Source organism: Mus musculus, chromosome 1, assembly GCF_000001635.26.
Source record: "Mus musculus strain C57BL/6J chromosome 1, GRCm38.p6 C57BL/6J".
Lineage (NCBI taxonomy): Eukaryota > Metazoa > Chordata > Mammalia > Rodentia > Muridae > Mus > Mus musculus.
This window is the reverse complement of record NC_000067.6, coordinates 181,778,346-181,798,873: the sequence shown is the minus strand read 5'-3', so window position 1 is coordinate 181,798,873 and position 20,528 is coordinate 181,778,346. Positions and strand designations below refer to the sequence as shown.

General features: G+C 44.2%; 1 protein-coding gene across 2 annotated transcripts in view; it reads right to left on the bottom strand.

Moving 5' to 3' along the window:
- Positions 1-20,528, bottom strand: part of Dnah14 (dynein, axonemal, heavy chain 14) — a 238,340-nt gene that overhangs the window by 16,059 nt on the left and 201,753 nt on the right. For both annotated transcript variants that reach the window (NM_001377039.1, XM_017314066.2), the window contains 6 exons: positions 15,163-15,319; positions 13,623-13,833; positions 10,441-10,543; positions 6,819-7,046; positions 3,175-3,372; positions 978-1,177 (listed from right to left, as the gene is read on the bottom strand). In NM_001377039.1, coding sequence (NP_001363968.1) covers positions 978-1,177; positions 3,175-3,372; positions 6,819-7,046; positions 10,441-10,543; positions 13,623-13,833; positions 15,163-15,319 — 1,097 coding nt within the window. The remainder of the gene's footprint in view (positions 1-977; positions 1,178-3,174; positions 3,373-6,818; positions 7,047-10,440; positions 10,544-13,622; positions 13,834-15,162; positions 15,320-20,528) is intronic.

The following is a 20,528-nucleotide window of genomic DNA, read 5'->3' as shown; positions in this document are numbered from 1 at the left end:
CCACCGGTTTCCACCGTCCAGCACCTGGCTACAGGTGTGTGCCTGGCTCTGAGGTGGGTTCTGGGGATCTGAACATAGGCCTTCATGCTTTCCTGGCAAACCTTGGTACACCGAGCCAATCTCCCAGCCCATGAGCACTTGCGATAGTCAAGAGAACTGGGCATTGTAAACTTGAGAGGTGAAACTTATGCCTCCATTTAAAAAAGAGATGACTGAGAAAATAGACAGAAATCTAAACTTGTATGAATGAGAGAATGAAGGCATTGGAGACTCGCTATATATGTCTGAGTATAAGATTTATAAAAAACACTGACAGGTGTGAGAAGGCCTGGCAGACAGACAACAGAAGAATACCAACTTTATAACAAAAGTTCATCTGTTTGAAAGTGTTTGATCAGGTCTACGAAGGGGAGGCAACATTACCGAAAGGCCTTGACAAGGTGTTTGTGAAGATATTCTCATCCTTGATGTTAAAACAGTGAAGCCAAGGTCACCAGGCTCTGAGGGGGTCCCTGAGACGCAGGCGCATGTGCATGTTTCATATTAAACAGATTAATTTAAAGCCAGGTGGGGTGGTGCACACCTTCAGTCCCAGCACAGGGTGGTCAGAGGCAGGCCTAGCTCTGTGAGTTTGAGTTCGAGGTCTACAAAGCAAGTTCCAGGACAGCTAGGGCTGTTACACAGAGAAACTCTGTCTTGAAAAACTTAAAACAGAAAAGCCAAATCCACATAAAAGACAACTCACCAGGTACAATTCAGTCACCTATCCAACAGTTATTAACGGCCACATGCTTGGCAAGTGTGTCGTGTGTGCACACACACACACACTTGAGTGCTGGTGTGTGCACGCACATGTGTATCATGAACTTGCTTCTGTGATGTGGACAGTTTAGGTTTTTCTAACATGCAAGTTATACTTTTCCGTCCAGATTGTACTTGGTAGTTCCCACCCAATAATACGCCCGGTGTCCTCTTACTTGATCATGAGGTAGCCTGGAGCATCTTTTGGTTGCATGTAGATGAGATTTTCAATGTATTTCTGGGCCTTGATCTCACTGCCGGTGTGTGTGGCCTCGGGGTGGATTCCTAATATTTCTGGAGAGTCGTCATCTGGAAAGGACTGGATAATGTTGATGCAGTCCTTTAAGCTTGCAGAGCTGGGCACTGGCTGGTACATCTGAAAGTTTAATTGCTCTGTTAGTTTTGCATGAGTGAGGCATCTCCTCTAGGTAACACACAGAGACAGCATCTCCCCGTGGGCCACTTATGCACAAGGCTCTTCTTAGTTCTCTAGGGGACAGACACTCGGCACTTGGGACTACACTATTGAAAACTGTAGGGCACACACATGTAACTTTCTGGTTGGAAAGGGGTGGACACTTAGAGGCTAGGGGACTCTCAGCACCAGCTGCCTTGATGACATATACATCAGGTAACGGAAGTAAGAGGCCTTCAGGACAACCTGTAGCCATATGAGAGAGGCCAAGGCCCCATGGATCAGAAGTGCCGCGACGAGTCTGGAGCCACTGGGAGAGGATGAGACTGTAGGTAGAGAGGAAGTTAGAGGATTGGGGTGTGCCGCTGAAGGAGATTCTGGGATGCTGGCCCCGTACAACTTTGTTTATTGGCTTCCATCAGTAAGCAGCCTCCCTTGTCACTGTTCTCACTGTGAGGTCCTGTGCTGCCCCAAAGCAGCAGGGTGTACTGTGGACTGAAACCTCTGGAAAAACAAGCCCAAAACACACCTTTCCTCCCCAAAATTGTTTGTCTTAAGCATTTGTCAAAAATGTTGGACATCTGTCTAATACAAATATTAATAACGAGTGACTAGTGACCAGGAGGAGAAACGCATTGTTCTGGACAGTCAGTTAGGAGGCTGGTGTTAGTGGCTTTCACTGATGACCTAGTGAGGACCACAGGACACGCCAGAGAACAAAGCCACTGGTAAAGACATTATCAGTGAAATAAACTAAGATTTTTTACAGCGAGTAGGAGGGACTAGTGAGTTGCAATGGCCATAAAAATTTCAGAGTTTTAAAGTAATTAATTGGAATGAAAGATTTCAGAATATATATTTTTGTTTATGTGGTATGTTGCAATAAAATACAACCTATAACATATAACACACACACACACACACACACACATGTATGTCACTGAATCTCCTGTTCATTTACACACATTCTTTGTGACAGTCTGCATACAGAAGACAAACATGCTACATTTACCAAGCAATTTTAGAGGACTTTTAAGGGTAAATTTAGCTTAGGAACTGACTTGAGAATCTAAACTTAATTTAAACATTTAAAAGCAAGCAGAAGCTTTGAGTACCCAATAAGAAATATGCACATTGGCTGGCATGTACCAGGTAGTCCATAAATGCTACTGCTAATTTTTTTTTTTGTTTTGTTTTTGGTGCCTTGCAAATGAGTTTCTCTCAACTGTCACTTTGTTCATCTCTCTGTATTCTCAAGACTCCGGGCAGATGACCTGGGTTTGGCCTCTACTTCTCTTGATGACACTAGGGCTCAGGTCTTTCCTATCTCCTCATGTCCACTTACCTCTCCAGCCCCACCCCAAGGGTCAGAGGTCACAGATTATTTCCCCTGTAGCAAACATTTGATAGAGCATAACTGCTGGTCTCTAGCCTGGATCTCTGTCCACAAGGTAGAGGCCTGAATGAAGGACAAGCTAAGGAGGTGAGGAAAGGGAACAGAGAGGAGATCTGGAGCTTTCTACCTCAGGTGCTTGTGGTCAAGACAGATTTCTTGCGTGCCAGCCTTCCACATACTAGTGGTGTGTGCTTTCCACCCTGAGGCCCTCAGCTTCTCTGCCTGCAAGCTGGGCAAACAAAAGCTTTGACAGCTAGTGAGAAACACATGCACGTTGACTGCGTGGACTCAGTGGTCTGTCTGTATGATGCTTGCTTCTGCTTCTGTGTGCTTTATGTACAGCACTCAAGGTCTTCAGAGGGCATGCAACATCTCTTTACCATTCGTTTCATTTATTGCCTGGTATATTCTGGTACTTAATAGAATAGTGGGAAGCTGGTTTTGTAATACCATTCTGAAAGTTAATGAAAGCCACTAATCATCAAAATTTGCTTGAAGACATAACGAATGCAACAACCTCCCCCCACCCCGAAATAATTAGGAAGAGACACTCATTTCTTACCTCATTGCTAGAGAAACTGTAGTCATCCTTCAGCATTTCAGGATTGCAGAATTTGTCGAAAAGAGTCTTCAGGCACCGCATGTCCCATTCATCAACCACCCGGCCACCAAAGGTCACTTCTGAGATCAGGTAGTTCACCTCCTTCCATGGAACTTCTGACCGACCAGAGAGGACATTTCCCAGTACCTTTAAGGACACCTGTTGAAAGCCCCCAAGCCCCCTGCTTTGTTATTTCTGCACGTGTTTTTAGCTTAAATGGCACTTTACTTGACACCAACAACTTTCACATGGCCAGTTTCTCTCTCCTCTAGTCTCACTTACTTAGGGGACTGAGGAAGGAGATTTACAAGTTCAAGGCCAATTCAGGCAACATAGTAAGACTCAGATTCAATAGAAGAGGACTGGGGGAGCCAAAGAGATGGCTCAGTGATGAGCACTGGATGCTTTCCCAGAGGATCTGGGTTTCATTTTCAGCACCTGCATGGTGGCTTATAACTATCTGTTACTCTAGTTCAGGGGGTTCTGATCCACAGGCACAGACATGGGCAATGCACCCTAGTCATAAAATTATAATAATAAAAATGGTTCTGGGGCTGTAGCTTAGTGGTGGAATACCTGCCTAGTATGTATGAGGCTCTAGGGTCTAGGAAACCAGTCCTGGAAGGAAAACTAACCAACCAAACCAACCAACCAACCAACCAACCCAACCCAACCAACCAAACTAACCAACCAACCCAACCCAACCAACTAACCCAACCAAAAAACCAACCAACCAACCCAACCCAACCAATCAACCCAATCAACCAACCCAACCAACCAACCCAACCAACCAACCCAACCCAACCAACCAACCCAACCCAACCAACTAACCCAACCAAAAAACCAACCAACCAACCCAACCCAACCAATCAACCCAATCAACCAACCCAACCAACCAAACCAACCAACCAACCCAACCCAACCCAATGCAACCAACTAATCCAACCAACCAAACCAACCAACCAACAAACCCAATCCAACCAACAAACCCAACCCAACCAACTAATCCAACCAACCAAACCCAACCAACCAACAAACCCAATCCAACCAACAAACCCAACCTAACCCAACCCAACCAATCCAACCCAACCAATCAACCAACTAACCATGACCAGAGAGGAATAAAGTATCAGGGCATGTGTTTTTCTCCACCAGTGACTGTGCTGCTGTGGTGTGATATCCTCTGTAATTATGGCTGCTGCTTTAACAGATGCAAAGGGCAGTGGATGCCAGGGCACAGAAGGATGCAGAGGGAAATGCCTATCCTCCTCCCTAATGACCTTAATGTGATCTTGCATATACAAGTGGGATCCCAGGCTCTTCCCCCTCCTCCCTAGCTGCTCCTCCCACTGCCCTCAGCTCTCTTGGCCTCTCTGTGTCGTTCTGGCTTCCTGACTTTCCGACTCTCACAGGCACTGAGGGTACACACACTGACCCTCAGCTGTTTTTGTTCAGAGGCTACTGCTGTTCATGCTTCCAACGTGTGAGTCCTGGTGCTCTCAGCCCTGAAACCTATGAAGATATGACTCCACTGTGGGCTCTCTGTGGATTTCACATCCGTACATTCAACTAAGCATCCTGATCAAAACAAAGGCGTCTGTAGTTAGTGCATGCAGCCATTTTCTAGATCACTACTCTACACAAGATAGCATGGTGGTTTGCACAGCACCTGGGCTGTATCTGGATGTCCATGATTTACAGTACACAGGATGCTGCCTATAGATTGGATGCAAATGCTATACAACTTTATAGTATAAGAGATGTGAACATCATCAGACTTCACCATCTCAGAGAATCTTGTGACCAGGCCTCTAAGGAAAGCCAGGGCTGTTACTTGCAGTTTTCCATAGCGTTTGCATTTTGACTGGGCTCGGACAGGAACACCCTGTGCTCACATTTCCTGGCAGAGCTCCAATGTGCAGCTGTTGTTTATATCCTTGGCCAATCTCAGAAACAATGGGCTTACTATGTGTATGTAGCTTCTTGTGTAGGAAAAAGTGCCTAATAGACCTAATAGACACAGAGAGAGGACATGGAAGAATGGAAGACCTGCTTCCTTGGGTGGGATTCACTGATACTTGTAGAATCAAGACTTTTCCCAGAAAATTAAAAAAACAAAGTTCTGACTTAGAAATGGATAGGTAATTAAGGGTGCAGCATTCCACACTAGAAGCAGAACTGCAAGAAGATTAACTGAGATTTTTTTTTTTTAAAGTCAGGGTTACTCTGTGTAGCCTGAGTTGTCCTGTGCCTTGATCTGACCACACTAACCCCGAACTCAAAGATCTGCCTGCTTCTGTCTCCTGAGATCAAAGGCATGCATATTACTGCCCAGCAACTTAGAAAAAGTTTAAGGACATTATTGTCTACTCCTTTTTTTTTTTTTTTTTTTTGAGACAGGGTTTCTTTGTATAGCCCTGGCTGTCCTGGAACTCACTCTGTAGACCAGGCTGGCCTCAAACTCAGAAATCTGCCTGCCTCTGCCTCCTGAGTGCTGGGATTAAAGGCGTGCGCCACCACGCCCGGCTGTCTACTTCTTTTATTAGCAATAGGGAGAACATCCTGCCAAAAAGCACAATATAAGGTACTATTAAAAAGATAATTTTAAAAAGCCTAGCCGCTGGGTGGTGGTGGTGGTACATCGACTTTAATCCCAGCACTTGGGAGGCAGAAGGTGGCAGATCTCTGTGAGTTCAAGCCCAGCCTGGTCTATAGAGCAAGTTCCAGGACAGCCCAGGATATGCAGAGAGACCCTGTCTTGAAAAACCAAAACCGTCAGGCCAGTGGGGCTCAGTGTTGTGCCTCTTGCTTTGAATAAGAACACTGAGAGATGTTTTAATAGCGATTTACACGTCAGGAACTAATCAAAAGGTTTCACTTACACTCATTAAGTTGAAACTTTCTTTTGAAAATTTGTATTTTATGTGTCTGTGTGTTTTGTGGGCATCAGATCCCCTGGAACTGTAGTTCCATGTGGCTGTGAGCTATCAAGGGGCTGCTGGGAACTGAGAGCAGCCAGTGCTCTTCACTACTGAGCCACCGAGTTGCATCTTATGATGATAATGACCCTGTGGTGTATGTAATGGGGTTTGCCCCCTCCCACAGTGCTTTATTTCACTCAAGCAACTGGGACTCTGGGGTTATTTGACTTGTCCAGAGTTGGGATCATTGTATAGCCTCAGTGGAGAGTCTGGGACAGCATTCTGCAAAGCTGGCTGTAGAGCCTCTGGAGAGGCAGTCCTCTTGTCGGAGTCACACAATGCCTTTTCTTCTCACCAGGCAAACGCCTAGCACTGTGGAGATGCAGGCCACCTCAGCTCAGCTTCCAGCTCCCTGTATGTGCTACTGCCTGCCTTCCAGAGCCCACACACACCTCCAGAACCCACACTCACCTCCAGAACCCACACTCACCTCCAGAGCCCACACTCACCTCCAGAGCCCACAGTCACTCACCTCCAGAGCCCACACTCACCTCCAGAGCCCACACTCACCTCCAGAACCCACACTCACCTCCAGAGCCCACACTCACCTCCAGAACCCACACTCACCTCCAGAGCCCACACTCACCTCCAGAACCCACGCTTACCTCCAGAGCCCACGCTCACCTCCAGGTCCGAGGAACTGAATCTGTAGGGGATGTTCCAGCCCAGTGTCCCGTATGCTTTCCTCTCAATGAGCACAGCGCTGAAAAGACAGATGCTGAAGAGGATTTTTTTCCACCATGGTCCACAATCAGGCTTTTCAAACATCTCTTCTGTCACCTCTCCACTCCCGCCATAGCCAAACATTTGAAGCAAATTGCTTTTCAATCCCTGGGGGGGTTCCACGGCAATCTTTAAAAGAAAAGTGAGCAAAAATGCCAAGTGACTACACATGGGAATCGGCCTGGAGCTGGAACAGGCCCTGGAGAGGGGAATGGGCCTGGAGAAGCCACTCCTCACAGCACCTGGTGACATACATGGTTGACAGCTATTCCCAACAACCACTGCCAAGTCCAAATCTGGGCTACTCTTCTGCCTCTTGAACATCTCGGTAACAGTATTCAGGTTTTGACTCACATTCTAATTCACATTTTGTTTTTGAGACAATGTCTCACTTTGTAGTCCTGGCTAGCTTGAAACTTACTATGTAGATGAGGCTGGCCTTGAGCTCACAGGGGTCTGTGTCATTCATAATTCATAAAGACAAACTACAGCACTGGGTTGCTGTGACTGTGACCACAAGCATAGTGTCTGGGAAAGACAGAACTTCAGAGTTTGTCAGGAGCCATCTAGGAGAGGCTAAGGCAAGCAGGCGACTTTCCTGGAAGTGGCTTCTTTGCATGGCTTATAATGGGTGGGTGAGTTCTGAGAGCAAGGTCCCAAGAGACTTATCCCAGGATTGCTTCTTGCTGCGGACACCCCTTTTTCTACCACAGTCTAATGACTCCTAGGTGTCAGCCCACACAACAGGGCAGATTTCCTGCAGATCAACATAAAGATGACCTTTCATGAATTAATGCTATTTAGATGAATTAATGACTTCATAGAATTCCTGATTTGATTAAAATAATTTTAAGAAGAAGGTTCTAAGAGATGGTTTTAGTTGTTTGGCCAGAAAGATATAATGAAGTTAGAATCAAGAATAGAATGTGCCCCTCCTCATAGAACAGTAAGTGAAGCTTGCATAATCAGGAATACAACAAGCTTTCACAATTACACTAAGAAGAGACATAGGCTTGGGACAGATTTGTGATCAAGGAAAAACATTCATTCTAGGTCAGGTCCAAGGATGAGAGGCCATAGGTGTGCACTATGATAAAGCAAGGCCACAGGAAACTGTTGCTTTGAACTTATAATGCACTTATAGAATGCAACACTGTTTTGAACTTAATATCAACATCCTTCTGTAACTCTCCTTTTGTGTAACATTTTATCTATGGTGTAGTTTTTACAAGAACCTTTGTCTAAGAAAATATAGAAGGGCCAGAGGATAAGACTAAAGTGTGGCATCTGGGGCTCTGCCCCATCCACCCACTAAATGTATGATGTATAGGTCTGCTTGTATATACATACGTGTGTAGGTGTATATATGTAAGTATGCAAGAACACTTGAGTTGATGAGACAGGTGGTCAGGCCCAACCAGAATGAGCATGTGTAAGAATATATGTGTGTCTGTGCATATTGCCTATGTGAAAGATTTTTCTTCTTTTCTTCACTATTCTTCCTGGTTCACAAACTGCTAATGAATCCAAGCGAGAGGCTCCAGGGCAAGAGAAAACAGGAACTCTAACAATAGATCCTTTACTTAACTCCCTGATGTTAACCAGCACTTATGAGATCACAGAGAGCTACAGAGCAAGAAACCAGCACTTATTAAAGCATAAAACAGTAAGAAAGAGTTAAGTTTTGCCATCAGCCCCTGGCCCCCAGAACAGTAAGAGCGAGTTAGGAGGCCATAAGATCTTCAGTCTTTGGCCTCTGTCCAACTCTGTGTTTCACCTCAGCTCATTCCCCAGCGGGGCAGGCCCCTGGCAGAGTTGCTACATCAGTGGTAGCTAAGCTGTGGTAAAGAACCTTAGCAAGGGGGCATGCACAGGGAGCCAAACCACGGGAGGCAGGGCACTGACGGAGCCAGCAGACACAGCCAGCCATCACTCGTATTAGAAGGGAGAGTGGTGACTTTGTGTCACTGAATTCTGATTGCCTTGGGGACCCAGGTGCTGGCGGGTTCCTTCACTGGGGTAGACGAAATGACTGTGAGGGCTTTGTGAGTGTGTGGCTGCTGTGGGGTCTCGGTACCTGCACACACACACACACACACACACACACACACACACACACACACATACACACACACACACAGACACATAAGCTGAGAATGTAATTGATTGAAACCTTGGCAAATAGAGTATCTCACACACTTGCTATGATTACAGTACATAAATTCTGTGGCTGTGCAGATGCATTCTATGGACGAGTGTGTGTCTGAACCTGCGATTTCTATATTCAGGATCAGACTTATTACTTATGTGAGGCTCACATCAGTTCCTTTGTGTGCACCTATGTTTCTCAAGGGCGATGCAGTGTGAGATACACTCATTGTGTGTGATGGGTCTCTAAGATGTCACTAGAATGTGTAGAGATGGCTGGCATGGTAGCTCCTCCTCCCCTCCCGAGTTACAGAAGAAGAGAGACTTTTGCTTTGAAATGTAAGTGCATCATTTTGGGTAGAAGGAAGTTCTCTAACCATTGTTTTGTTTTGAGGCAGACTTTGAACTCTCTATGTAGATGGAGACTAAGCTGGCTTCTAATTTATAGAGATCCACTTCCTACCTTGTTTCCTGAGTGCTAGGATTTAAAGGCACCACGATGCCCAGCTTTATTGATAGACTCTTAAAGTGGAATTAGAGCAATAGGCCTAATCAAAGAAAGTGTCCCTTGAAATAAAGTGTCCTTTCTGTCCTTCTTTGTTACTACTGCCTCTCCACTTCTACTCCTGGCCAAAGGCTTCTTGAAGTCACAGTCAGCCAGATCTTGGGACGTAAACAGAGCATCATAAGCCACAGGCAGAAAGGCTCACATGTCTCTGTCTTCTCCAGGACAGAACTGTGGGACGTGGCTCTGGGTAAAAGTACACAGCAGAGGTGGTAGAATTAGGGAACAACATCTCAGGAAGGTGTTTCTAGGAATTAGTCTGGCCAGGCATGGTCTGCATATATTTTACCCGTGTCTTCATCAGTTTCTCTGCTGTTTGAAATTTATCTTTAGGCCAACTGGGCCCTTAACAAGATTGACCAAGTCTTCATCATGGGATATCAGAAGTCAGACATGACCCACAATTAAGGTTAATTTAGCAGATAATCTGTTTGCTTTCAGTTAGAATTTTCCAGAGAGTTAACAAACCATAAAATGGCCGAGAGGAATAGAAATAAGAAAATGATATATAGGTATAATGGCACAGACCGATACTTAGGGAGCTGAGGTGAGGGATCGTTAACTCTCAGGAGTTCAAGGCCAGCCTGGGCAGCATAGCAAGAGAGAAAGGAAACAGCTAAATAGACATCTGCATCATGGTTTACAACTGGAAGCAGAGCATCCTCGCTGAGAAGCAAGTGTCTCCATCCTGCAGCTGCTCGTCCCACCTAGCCAGAGCTGACAACAAAAGCAGTATGTGTCCTTGTGTCTCACAGTAATGGGTGCCAGGGCTCCACTGTCAACATGGAAATCCTGCCAGCTTGTTCTTACCTTCACGCTTTTCTGAAGAATAGTAATTGGAAAAAAACCACTTGCTTTTGAGCTTAGCCAAAGCCTAAAGTCGGGATCTAGCACCATATCTGGACTACTAAACCTACAAAATAGAAAAATATAATTATTTTTTAAAAAATGTGCAATATCATCTTAGAGACAGAGCATTTTAAAGTTTCTGTGACCTTACTTCAATGCCAAAGATATGTCTCATTACAAGGGCTTTGATGATGTACAAAGAATTGTTTAAGATTCATCAATTTCTATCTTTCCTTCCTTTAAGAAAAAAAAAATCATAAAATCATTACAGTAACTTAGGAAGTCTTATAGAACACAACCAAAAGTGAAAGCTAGGTGTGGCAGCACATGCTTGCACTTGGGAGGGAAGCTGGAGACACGAGTTCAAGGTAACCCTTGTCTACATAGTCAGCTCAAAAAGCCAGAATGGGGAGGAGGAGAGTTCCACCAGCCAAGCCCAGGGCAACTGAACAGCAGAGTAAAAGACAGTAAGACCTGGCTAGCTGATCAACAGGATATGATGAGACAACACATACCCTGATAGGAATATACACACTCATCAATAGACAGAGGAGAAATACTTTTTGTTTGGTAGCCAGTCATTACTATGGTTCTTTTTCTGTGTGACATGCTGGGGATGGAAGCACATACTAAAGGTGAGTGGTTAGAAAGCTATTATTTGGCAAATTAGGTAGGAATGATTCAGCCACAAATTATTAAGGGATGCTGAAACTATTGGGGATTGTTTAATAGATAAAAAAGGTCTGAGAGTTTCCATGAGTGGCAGAGACTGTAGCCACGTGATCAAAGTTACCATCAGCAGGAGTAATGGAGAGTGGCATTGTAAGCCACAGTGCGAAGATCTAGCACATTGGCCACATTCCTGCAAGGCCAGCAAGCCTGATAGCCTGAATTTGGTCCCCAGCATGCACATGCTGGAAGCAGAGAATTTAAAAAGTTGTCTTCTGTCTGCCACCTGCAGGCAAGCTCAAGGTGAGAGCTCTTGAGAATATCCAAGTTTTGACACTGTGGCATGACTTTGTTATCTATGAGGTTCATGTTCAAGATTGACATAGCTAAAACAACCAAGCAACCAAGCAACCAAATAAACAAAACCCCAAATCCACCATAATATTTCAGATAGTTTACGGCCTTGTATCAGCATTCATACCTATATATATTCATGGCTATGTCTTTTAAAACCATCAGAGAGAGAAAGACAAAGACAGACTGAAGATCTCTGCCTTTTTAGGGGAGACTAAGGATACAGACAACCACATGAAGCAGAAACCACTCTTTTGGAACCTAGATGGGGAGTTCTTATTTACCACAAAAGATACCTTGAGAGAGCGGCTAACCAGAACCAAGTGCTGCTAAGTAGGTGAGCAAGCATAGTGAGGCACCAAGGGGACAAGTGACTTGTCTGCTGTTAACTTTTAAATAGACAACTCAGGTAAAAAAAATGCATATGTAAATGTTGGAAGAGTGGTGGGCTAACCATACAAATGAGAACTAGAAAAGAGGTTGAAAGGAGGTCAGGATGGCCAGATAGAGGCCCGGGCCAGCAAGCCTGACAGCCTGAATTTGGTCCCCAGCACCCACATGCTGGAAGCAGAGAATTTAAAAAGTTGTCTTCTGTCTGCCACATGTGCGTTGTGGCATGCTTATGCACACACACACACACACACACACACACACACACACACACACACTTTATAGGATAAGCCAAATTAATAAAAGCAAACCCACCATTGAAATATAAAAGGAAACAGAAAAAGTGAGAATACCCCTGAATAATCTATAATTATTCCACTCAATGCTTTCTTTGTCCTTCATTGACTCTCTTCTTACTCTTAAATAAAAATATCACAATGTACCCATTATTTCTAGCTTGGTATTTTTCCTTCTTAGTAATACACTGTGAACGTATTTACCTACTTTGTAAATTTAGGAGAAGCCATTTAAAATTTTTATTTTTTGATCCTTTTTTACAATATACTTTGACCATATTCTTTCCTCTTTTCCAACTCTTCCTAGATTCTCCCCATTTCCCCAGCCTATGTTCTTTCTCTCCCTCTCAAAACCAAACCAAACCAAATCAAACCAACCAAATAGAAAAATGGAAAAAGAAAACCAAACCAAAGCCAGCATGGTTGACTAGCCATGCACTCCAGAGAATGTTCTTGCTATTGGCCCATCTCTCTGTCGCTTATGGCTATGGTGTTCTGAACCCCTTCTGGCCATGCCAAGTCTCTAGTGCCTATCATGAAAGTGGCAAAGAGAACATGCCTGCAAGTATTTTAAATGAATAAAGCATGACATGGCACAAATAACTGTCTTCTCCCAAAGTCTGCATCTAGGAATGTCACATAACTAAGCAATCTGCTTTGATTCTTGGGTGACTTAAGTGTGGACACCCCCCCCCCAAGGCCTCTCTACCCCCATGAGTGTTTAAACTGCTAAAGGAGTGACAATCTGAGACTAGCACAAAGTCTTGGGAGAGACTTCAGAAATCATAGTTGGGTAGTTACAATTTAACTGAAATCTCCTTTTACATACTCAAAGTCTAAGAAGGACAAGGCAGGACTTAATGCCCTTGCTACTTCGCTCCTGGCCACACAGAGGAGGAAGACAGTAAAAGACGAAGGAAAAAGCTGTACAACGTAATCGGCTAAGACATTTCTAGTTTCACACATTGCTGATTCTTCCCTCATGGTTCTAGCAGTCAAGTTTCAAAATATTGCAAGCAAGAAGGTTGAGCCTGTGGAAATCAAACGAACTAGTGCCATGGGGATACAGCTTTCGGGTGACTGTGGCTGAGGAACGTGGGAGCTGCTTACAGACAGGCCATTCAGGAAATACTGCTGAGAGCCAGATGTGAGGCCCCGTGCTTTGCTCCTTGCAGTCACGTAAAATATTAAAAGCCATGCCATCGATCTGTACATGGGCAAACGCTAAAGAAGATGGAGAATCCAACCTGAGCAGGCATTTAAAAGGAAAACAAGCAGAGCCAGTGAGCTCTCGGCAGTTTTTCATGGTGGCTGTGTGTTCTCTAGTGGCTCAGTACATGGCCTCAGCATCGCCACACATGCATTTTTCTTCGCAGTGTGACCTCACAGTGTGGATGATCACTCTGCTCCCAAATGGACAGACACGGAACTTACGAGTCTATGATGGCAGTGAGCCTTGGCATGAAGGATTCCGCGAGGTGGCAGTTCTGCAGGAAGACCCACTGATGCGCTTTTCTCACTGCCTTAAAAATGATTTCCTCTGCTTTGTTTTCTTGGTCTGGGCCCAGGGAAATCATGGTCACCTTCGGGGTCGTTCCTTTGAACTCTTCTGCAAATCTCAGGAGAAGATTGTTGAGGTCAATCCCTGCACAACAATATGGAGAGCGACATGAAGCGCACTTAATTTCCTCCGTAAATGCAATCCTGCACTTGCTGTGGGCTGGTGAGAGGAGGTGTTGTTGTAGGAGAGTAGTTCAGGTTTTAAAATTAAAGTCTACAGTTCAAGTTTGTCTCTGTTGCTTGCTGGCCTGTGATGCAAATTTCCCAACATCTGGGAATGGTAGCAGCTCAGGAGCGGAGGGACTAGTGACTGGTTGTGACACCTGTATCTGCATGTCCCTTCGCCCTCTGGTGATGCACACCACGAATGCTCACAGTGCCTGCTTAACACAGCTACAACATCATGCTTTTTTTTTTTTTTTTTTTAAGCTATTCTTGAAACTAGATACGAGCGTGCAAATTGTATGCACAGGTTTGGGCAGCAAAAGTGTCTTAGGAAAATGTGTGGTAAAAGCTCAGCTAGCTCACAGAGAGAGGAGTGTATCTCTTGTTGAATTGGGCGAGGGGTGGGGTGGGGGGATGGCTAGTGGGCAGCTGCCATCGTGGGGGAAGTTCCCAATGAGCAGCCTGGCATCTTTACAGGTGGCTGTCATATAGCCTGGTGCATCACGGTCAGGTGAGGAGGCCTCTGGGGTGAGGGGAAACTCCAGAGTGCCCTGATTTGCAGTTTGTGAAGACCTGAAGAAAACTGAAGGAAGGCTCTCCGAAGGCCTGCAGGGCAGAGGCAAGCAACCGAGGTGGGGAGTTAGGGGGACACACAACCTATTTCCCATAGTCACCCCCTGCATCTTTTAAAATAGAAACCAGAAAACCAGTTCATTGTGAGCCAAAGATTGTGGCTCGGGACCAGATCGATGCGACCCTAAGAAACATGCTGTACTACAGAATTGAGTTAAAGATCACTGTGAAGGGGAGCAGTTCAAATAGTTAAGGGGTGATCCTAGCCTTCAGAAGAATCCCACATGCTTGGAGATAGTTTCTATAAGAAAATTCATTAGCTCTAGCACATTTTGTAATCTCGATTCTTTTCTATTTTTAGAAGGACTTATCCTTAATACAGTTTCAAGTTTAAGTCCCTTTTCAGATATGTTAGAAAGACGGGAAGCTTTGAACATAGAACCGGGCACAGAGTTTACTCCTCCACATCCCCCCTTTTGGGGGAGGGGGTGCTGTTTTTCCAGGTAGGGTCATGTAGCATTGGCCAGCCTATAACACCTCAAAGCTGAGGGTGACTTTGAACTTAGGATCTTTTTGTCCCCCACTTCATGAGTGCTGGGATTTCGGAGGGAGCAGAAGCCTTCAGTTTATGAGATGCCAGGACTGTGAGGTAGCGTCCCGTCCCTCCCCAGCTCACCGTAGGAGTGGGTGAGGATCAGTGGAGTTTGAGCAGTAGACTCGCTAAACGACTCTTTCAGATTAACTGTAGTGTCAGGGATATATTCACCTCCCATTTTTTCAGTTATAAATTTCTTAATTGAATTTTCTAAACGGTCTGGTCGAAGAATTTTAATCTGAAAAAGAAAAGGGAAGCCAAGGTTAGTTTAAAATCCACTGGGGGAGGGAAGCTCTCTTCAGAGGTAAAAAGGAAACCAGTCCTCCAGCCAGAACTTCCTGGTGTGCTCTTGGGGAGGGGGTCTTCTGATCACTGGTGGGTCTTCTCACCCCTACCACCTCACTCCCATCTCCAGCTACCTTGTGGCCCCTACACAGCTCTTCCAAACTCAGTGAAAGAGCTTGCTTTAGCTGCACAAGTCAACATTCTGCCCTCTTGCCCTGCAAAAGGATTCCCCCCCCCCATTCTGCTGTTCTTGTCTAGAGCAAGAAGAACTCATATTGTTTGGAGTTGGAAGACTCAAAAGACAACCCAACTGGAAGACACATAATCCTTCCATTCATAAGACAAAAGCCAGTGGCCCAGTCTGTAAGTTTAAGTGGGACAGAATACAGGTCTGAAGAGAGCTGCGGACATGTGAGCCATGTTGGGCACACACACAGTACATATGTAGTAAGCACAGACTGCCTCATACGCAAACCACTTATGTGACACATTTTTACAGAATGATCACAAAATATGTTCTGAGCAAGTTCATTGTCTCTGCAAGAGCGGCAAATCTGAATCTGTGACTGAGAGTGGACTAGGCAGAACCATGGGAAGTGGCTATTTTCCAAAGCAAAAAAAAAAAAAAAAAAAAAAAGAAAAGAAAAGAAAAGAAAAGAAAAAAAAGTCAAGTATTGGGAACTTTGTGTTTAATGTAGTACATATATGTGGAGAGCAGCGATAACATTTGCCATCACAAGATGGCGCCGGCTTCCACAGTGCCTTATGCCACCTAAACAAAGAACAAGCTGTGTGCGCATGTGCAAGAGTAATGCGCGCCAAGTCATAAGCCCACCCCGGGGCGTGTCTATGAGATCGTGGGTAAGTGACCAGTCAGGTGTGGACACACCACGCCAGGGTGTGTATAAGCAGCACCTTTCTGAGGCTCTTTGTCTTCCTCATCAATATGCAATAAAGAATTGCTGCAGAAGAACCCTGTGTTCTGTGCGCGTTCTTGCGGGCGAGGACAATAGCACGGGACATTTGGCACCGAGAACCCGGGAACGACATACTATCGCCGGCGCAAAGGGAGACCCTCCATTCGTGGGGCGAGTTCAGAACTGCAGGACACGGTGGGCTCTGTAAGGTATGTTAGGTCTTGAATTTTCTCCAGCGTGAGAGGCCTTTTTGTATGTTTTCACGGGGCTTGTGCTTTTTCTTTTGGTTGTGTTCTGCTTCCACCGGTGGAACTGCTGACTGGATCTCAGTCGTGGTCAGGCACAGTTAGATAAAAAGGCAGGATGGGAATTTCCCATTTGGTGGTGACCACCTTACCCAAAGACCAAGGAGAGCCACTCTGGGTTCAGCAGGATTGGACATCTGTGCCAACCCCAGAGTAATTCTTACACCACAAATGGGGTGCCAACCTATTCCCTCAGATTTTAGAGGTCCCTTACCAAAGGATACAGTGGGCCTACTAGTAGTTGGGTAGGTCCTCTTCTGCTTTGAAAGGATTGGTAATACATCCCAGAGTTATAGACTCAGATTATGAGGGACAAGTTAAGATTATGTGTTCTGCACCCCGAGGTATTGTGGCCATTTCTCCTGGAGATCGCATTGCTCAGTTGTTGATTCCTCCTAGTTTGCATAACATGTTCTCTAGTAGCCAGAATCCCAGAGGGGATAAGGGACTTGGTTCTACAGGAACTAATGTGGCCTACATATCTTTAGATTTGGATAATCGTCCCACTTTACAATTACAAATAGAAGGAAAAACCTTTCAAGGTATAATGGACACAGGAGCTGATAAAAGCATTGTATCCAGTAACTGGTGGCCTGTTAATCAATCATCACATAGTTTACAAGAATTAGGATATGAGGCTACCCTAACTATAAGTGCAATATCCTTACAATGGAAAGATAAAGAAGGAAGGACAGGGCTTTTTCAACTTTATACTGACTAATGATTACTCTCAGAAAAGCAAGGAAATGATGAAAGGAAGGGGATATATACCTGGACTAGGTCTTGGAAAGAACTTACAAGGTAGAATTTCACCAGTTAAAGCCACAGAAAAGGAAGATAAAAAAGAGCTGGGTTTTTTTCTAGGGGCTGCTGAGGAGCCTTTGCCCATTCCATGGTGTACGGAGGACACGGTGTGGGTGCCTCAGTGGCCTTTACCCTCTGAGAAGTTAAAAGCAGCTAAAGAATTAGTACAAGAACAATTAGACCTGGGACATGTGGAACCCACTCAATCACCCTGGAATACCCCCATTTTTGTTGTAAAGAAAAAGTCAGGTATATGGAGATTGTTACATGACCTAAGAGCCATTAACGCAAGTTATGTGTCCTGTACAAAGAGGACTCCCTCTACTCTCAGCTCTACCTAAGGATTGGAGAATTATAGTGGTGGATGTTGAGGATTGTTTCTTCTCCATTCCATTAAGTGGGAAAGATAAACCTAGATTTGCATTTCCCTTGCCTTCTATTAATCACATGGAGCCTGATAAAAGGTATCAATGGCGGGTATTGCCCCAAGGAATGGCGGGTGGCCCTGCAATATGTCAGTTATATGTGGGAAAGGCTTTGCAACCAGTTAGAAATGGTTTCCCCTCCTTAAAAAAATTTTGACATTTTATGCTATTGCATCCAGTGATCTTTCCAAAGGTAACGGCTAATACCCCTATAAAGAGAGCTATTGATATTTATACAGATGGATTCAAAACAGGAATTGGAAGTTATATGATTAATGGAAAAGCTGTAAGGTTGCAATTTACACCAGGAGCCCCTCAATTAGTGGAATGTTTGGTGGTTTTAAAGGTTTTTTTTTTAAAAAGGTTTCTTATGCCCATAAATATTATCTCTGATTCTGTTTATGTAGTTAATGCTGTATTAGTATTAGAGACTGCCAGAAATTTTAAGCAGTCTAGTTCAGTATCTAAAATTTTGATGAAAATACAAGATTGTATTTTGATGCGTGAGCATCTCTTTTATATTCAACATATTAGAGCACATATATCTTTACCTAAACCTATGGTTAAGGGAAATGCAATTGCTGATTCAGCCACCAGAGATATGGTTTTCCTATCACAAAGTTCTATAGAAGGTGCTAAGAATTTTCATCAACTTTATCATGTCCCTGCTTCTAAACTGTGACAGAGATTTAAGCTCTCACAAACAAAAGCTCGAGATATTGTCCTACAGTGTGGTAAATGTGTAGAATTTATTAATGCACCTTTCGTGGGTGTTAATCCTCACGGATTGCGACCCCTAGATGTTTGGCAGATAGATGTGACACATATCCCAGCTTTTGGTAAATTACAGTATGTACATGTGTCCATCGATACCAGCTCTGATGTCCTATACGCCTCTCCCTTGACGGGAAAAAAGCAGTTCATGTCATATCCCACTGCTTAGAGGCTTGGGCCGCATGGGGCAAGCCCCTAGTGCTGAAGACAGGCAATGGTCCTGCATATACCTCTTCTAAATTTAGTCAATTTTGCAAACAAATGCAATTGAAACATGTTACTGGATTGCCCTATAATCCACAGGGCCAAGGCATCACTGAAAGAGCTCATCGTACTTTGAAACAATATTTGCAAAAACAAAGAGGGGGAATAGAGGCCATGACACCAAAGATGGCTCTATCCCTTGCAATTATTTACTCTTAATTTCTTAAAATTGGATGATGCTGGGAGGTCGCCAGCTGAAAGGCATGGAAAATGGCCTCAATCGCCCAATGAAATGGTCAAATGGAAAAATGTCCTTGATAATAAATGGTATGACCCGGATCCCATATTAATCAGATCCCAGGGAGCTATTTGTGTTTTTTTCCACAGGGTGAAGAAAATTCACTTTGGGTCCCGACGCGACTGACAAGGACCATGAAAGAGCAAGATGAACCCCAAGATGATTCTCCTGCTCCTGATGATTGAGACCGGGATAAGTATACCCTTGTGGGCCATAGTAAGATCATGGCCAGTACCTTTACCGGTACATTCCAATTCCTCTACCTAGCCTTTGTTTTTTGCAAAGGAATGTTTTTTGGATGTGTCTTATGCACGACAAACTCCTCAAGAGCCATGGGTGTATAAGAGTACTAGTTTTCATTTAAATTATACACTATGCTTTGTGCATAATGTGGATAAACCTTTTACACCCTGTATATTTTTAAAGAAAAAGATTATCTCTAATTGGGCAGATCCCATTATCCAAAATAAAGTGAGCTCTGGAGTGTTATTTAATGCTTTAACACAAATTGCTCAAGGAGCACAATCAGGATCAGGTGATGTTGGAAATAATGTAACTTCACCTATAAACATCACCACTATTATGATAAAGGGAAATGTGACTATTCCCAAAAGATCACGATAGCCTGTTGGCAATGCTACTGCTATACGCAGCATGCCTTAGTGCCATCCAGACCTCGCATTTCCTATAGTTTTTTTCACCTTGTCAATCAAATGTTTTTCCTCAGAAAGAATTAGCAAAGGGTTTTGTTTTGTCACCACCATTAGATTATGCTGTAATGTATGATAAAGGAGATGCTACAGGAAGAGAAAATATTTGGCCATATTACCAATGGATTCTAAGTAATGAGGCAGGTGCTAATACCAGTTTGTCAGTCTTTGCACTGCTGACTAGAACCTTTCATGAGATATTGAATGTTTCTGCCACACTTTCCAATACCTCTACTCATTTGGATAATGTGACATCTAATAGAGTTATCAGAAATATGACTACTTCTCCAGTAGAAGTCTGTATCAATCCTCCATTTTTCTTTATATTGGCTGAATTTCAAAATAATACAGAATGGTTAGATTGTACAAATGTCATTTGTTTTTTGACACAATGCTGGAATGGAACTAATTTCTTAGCCTTAGTGGTACATTTACCAACCTTTGTCCCTGTGCCTGTTGAGGCAGATCCAGAGAAGTTCTCAATCATGAGTCTTGTCTGGTGGAAGAGAGATTTTTGGAATCACAGCTGCCATTGTTACTGCCATTGCAGTGTCCACAGTATCCGCGGTTACCGCAGGAATGCAGAATAGTATTGATACTATCAAGTCAATACTGCTGATACCATAAGTCAGATAACAGAAAAAACGTCTGAGGCATTGCTTACCCTGCAAAGGGTGGATTCTCATATTTCCTCAGGACTGTTAGTGAATCAAAGAGTAGATATT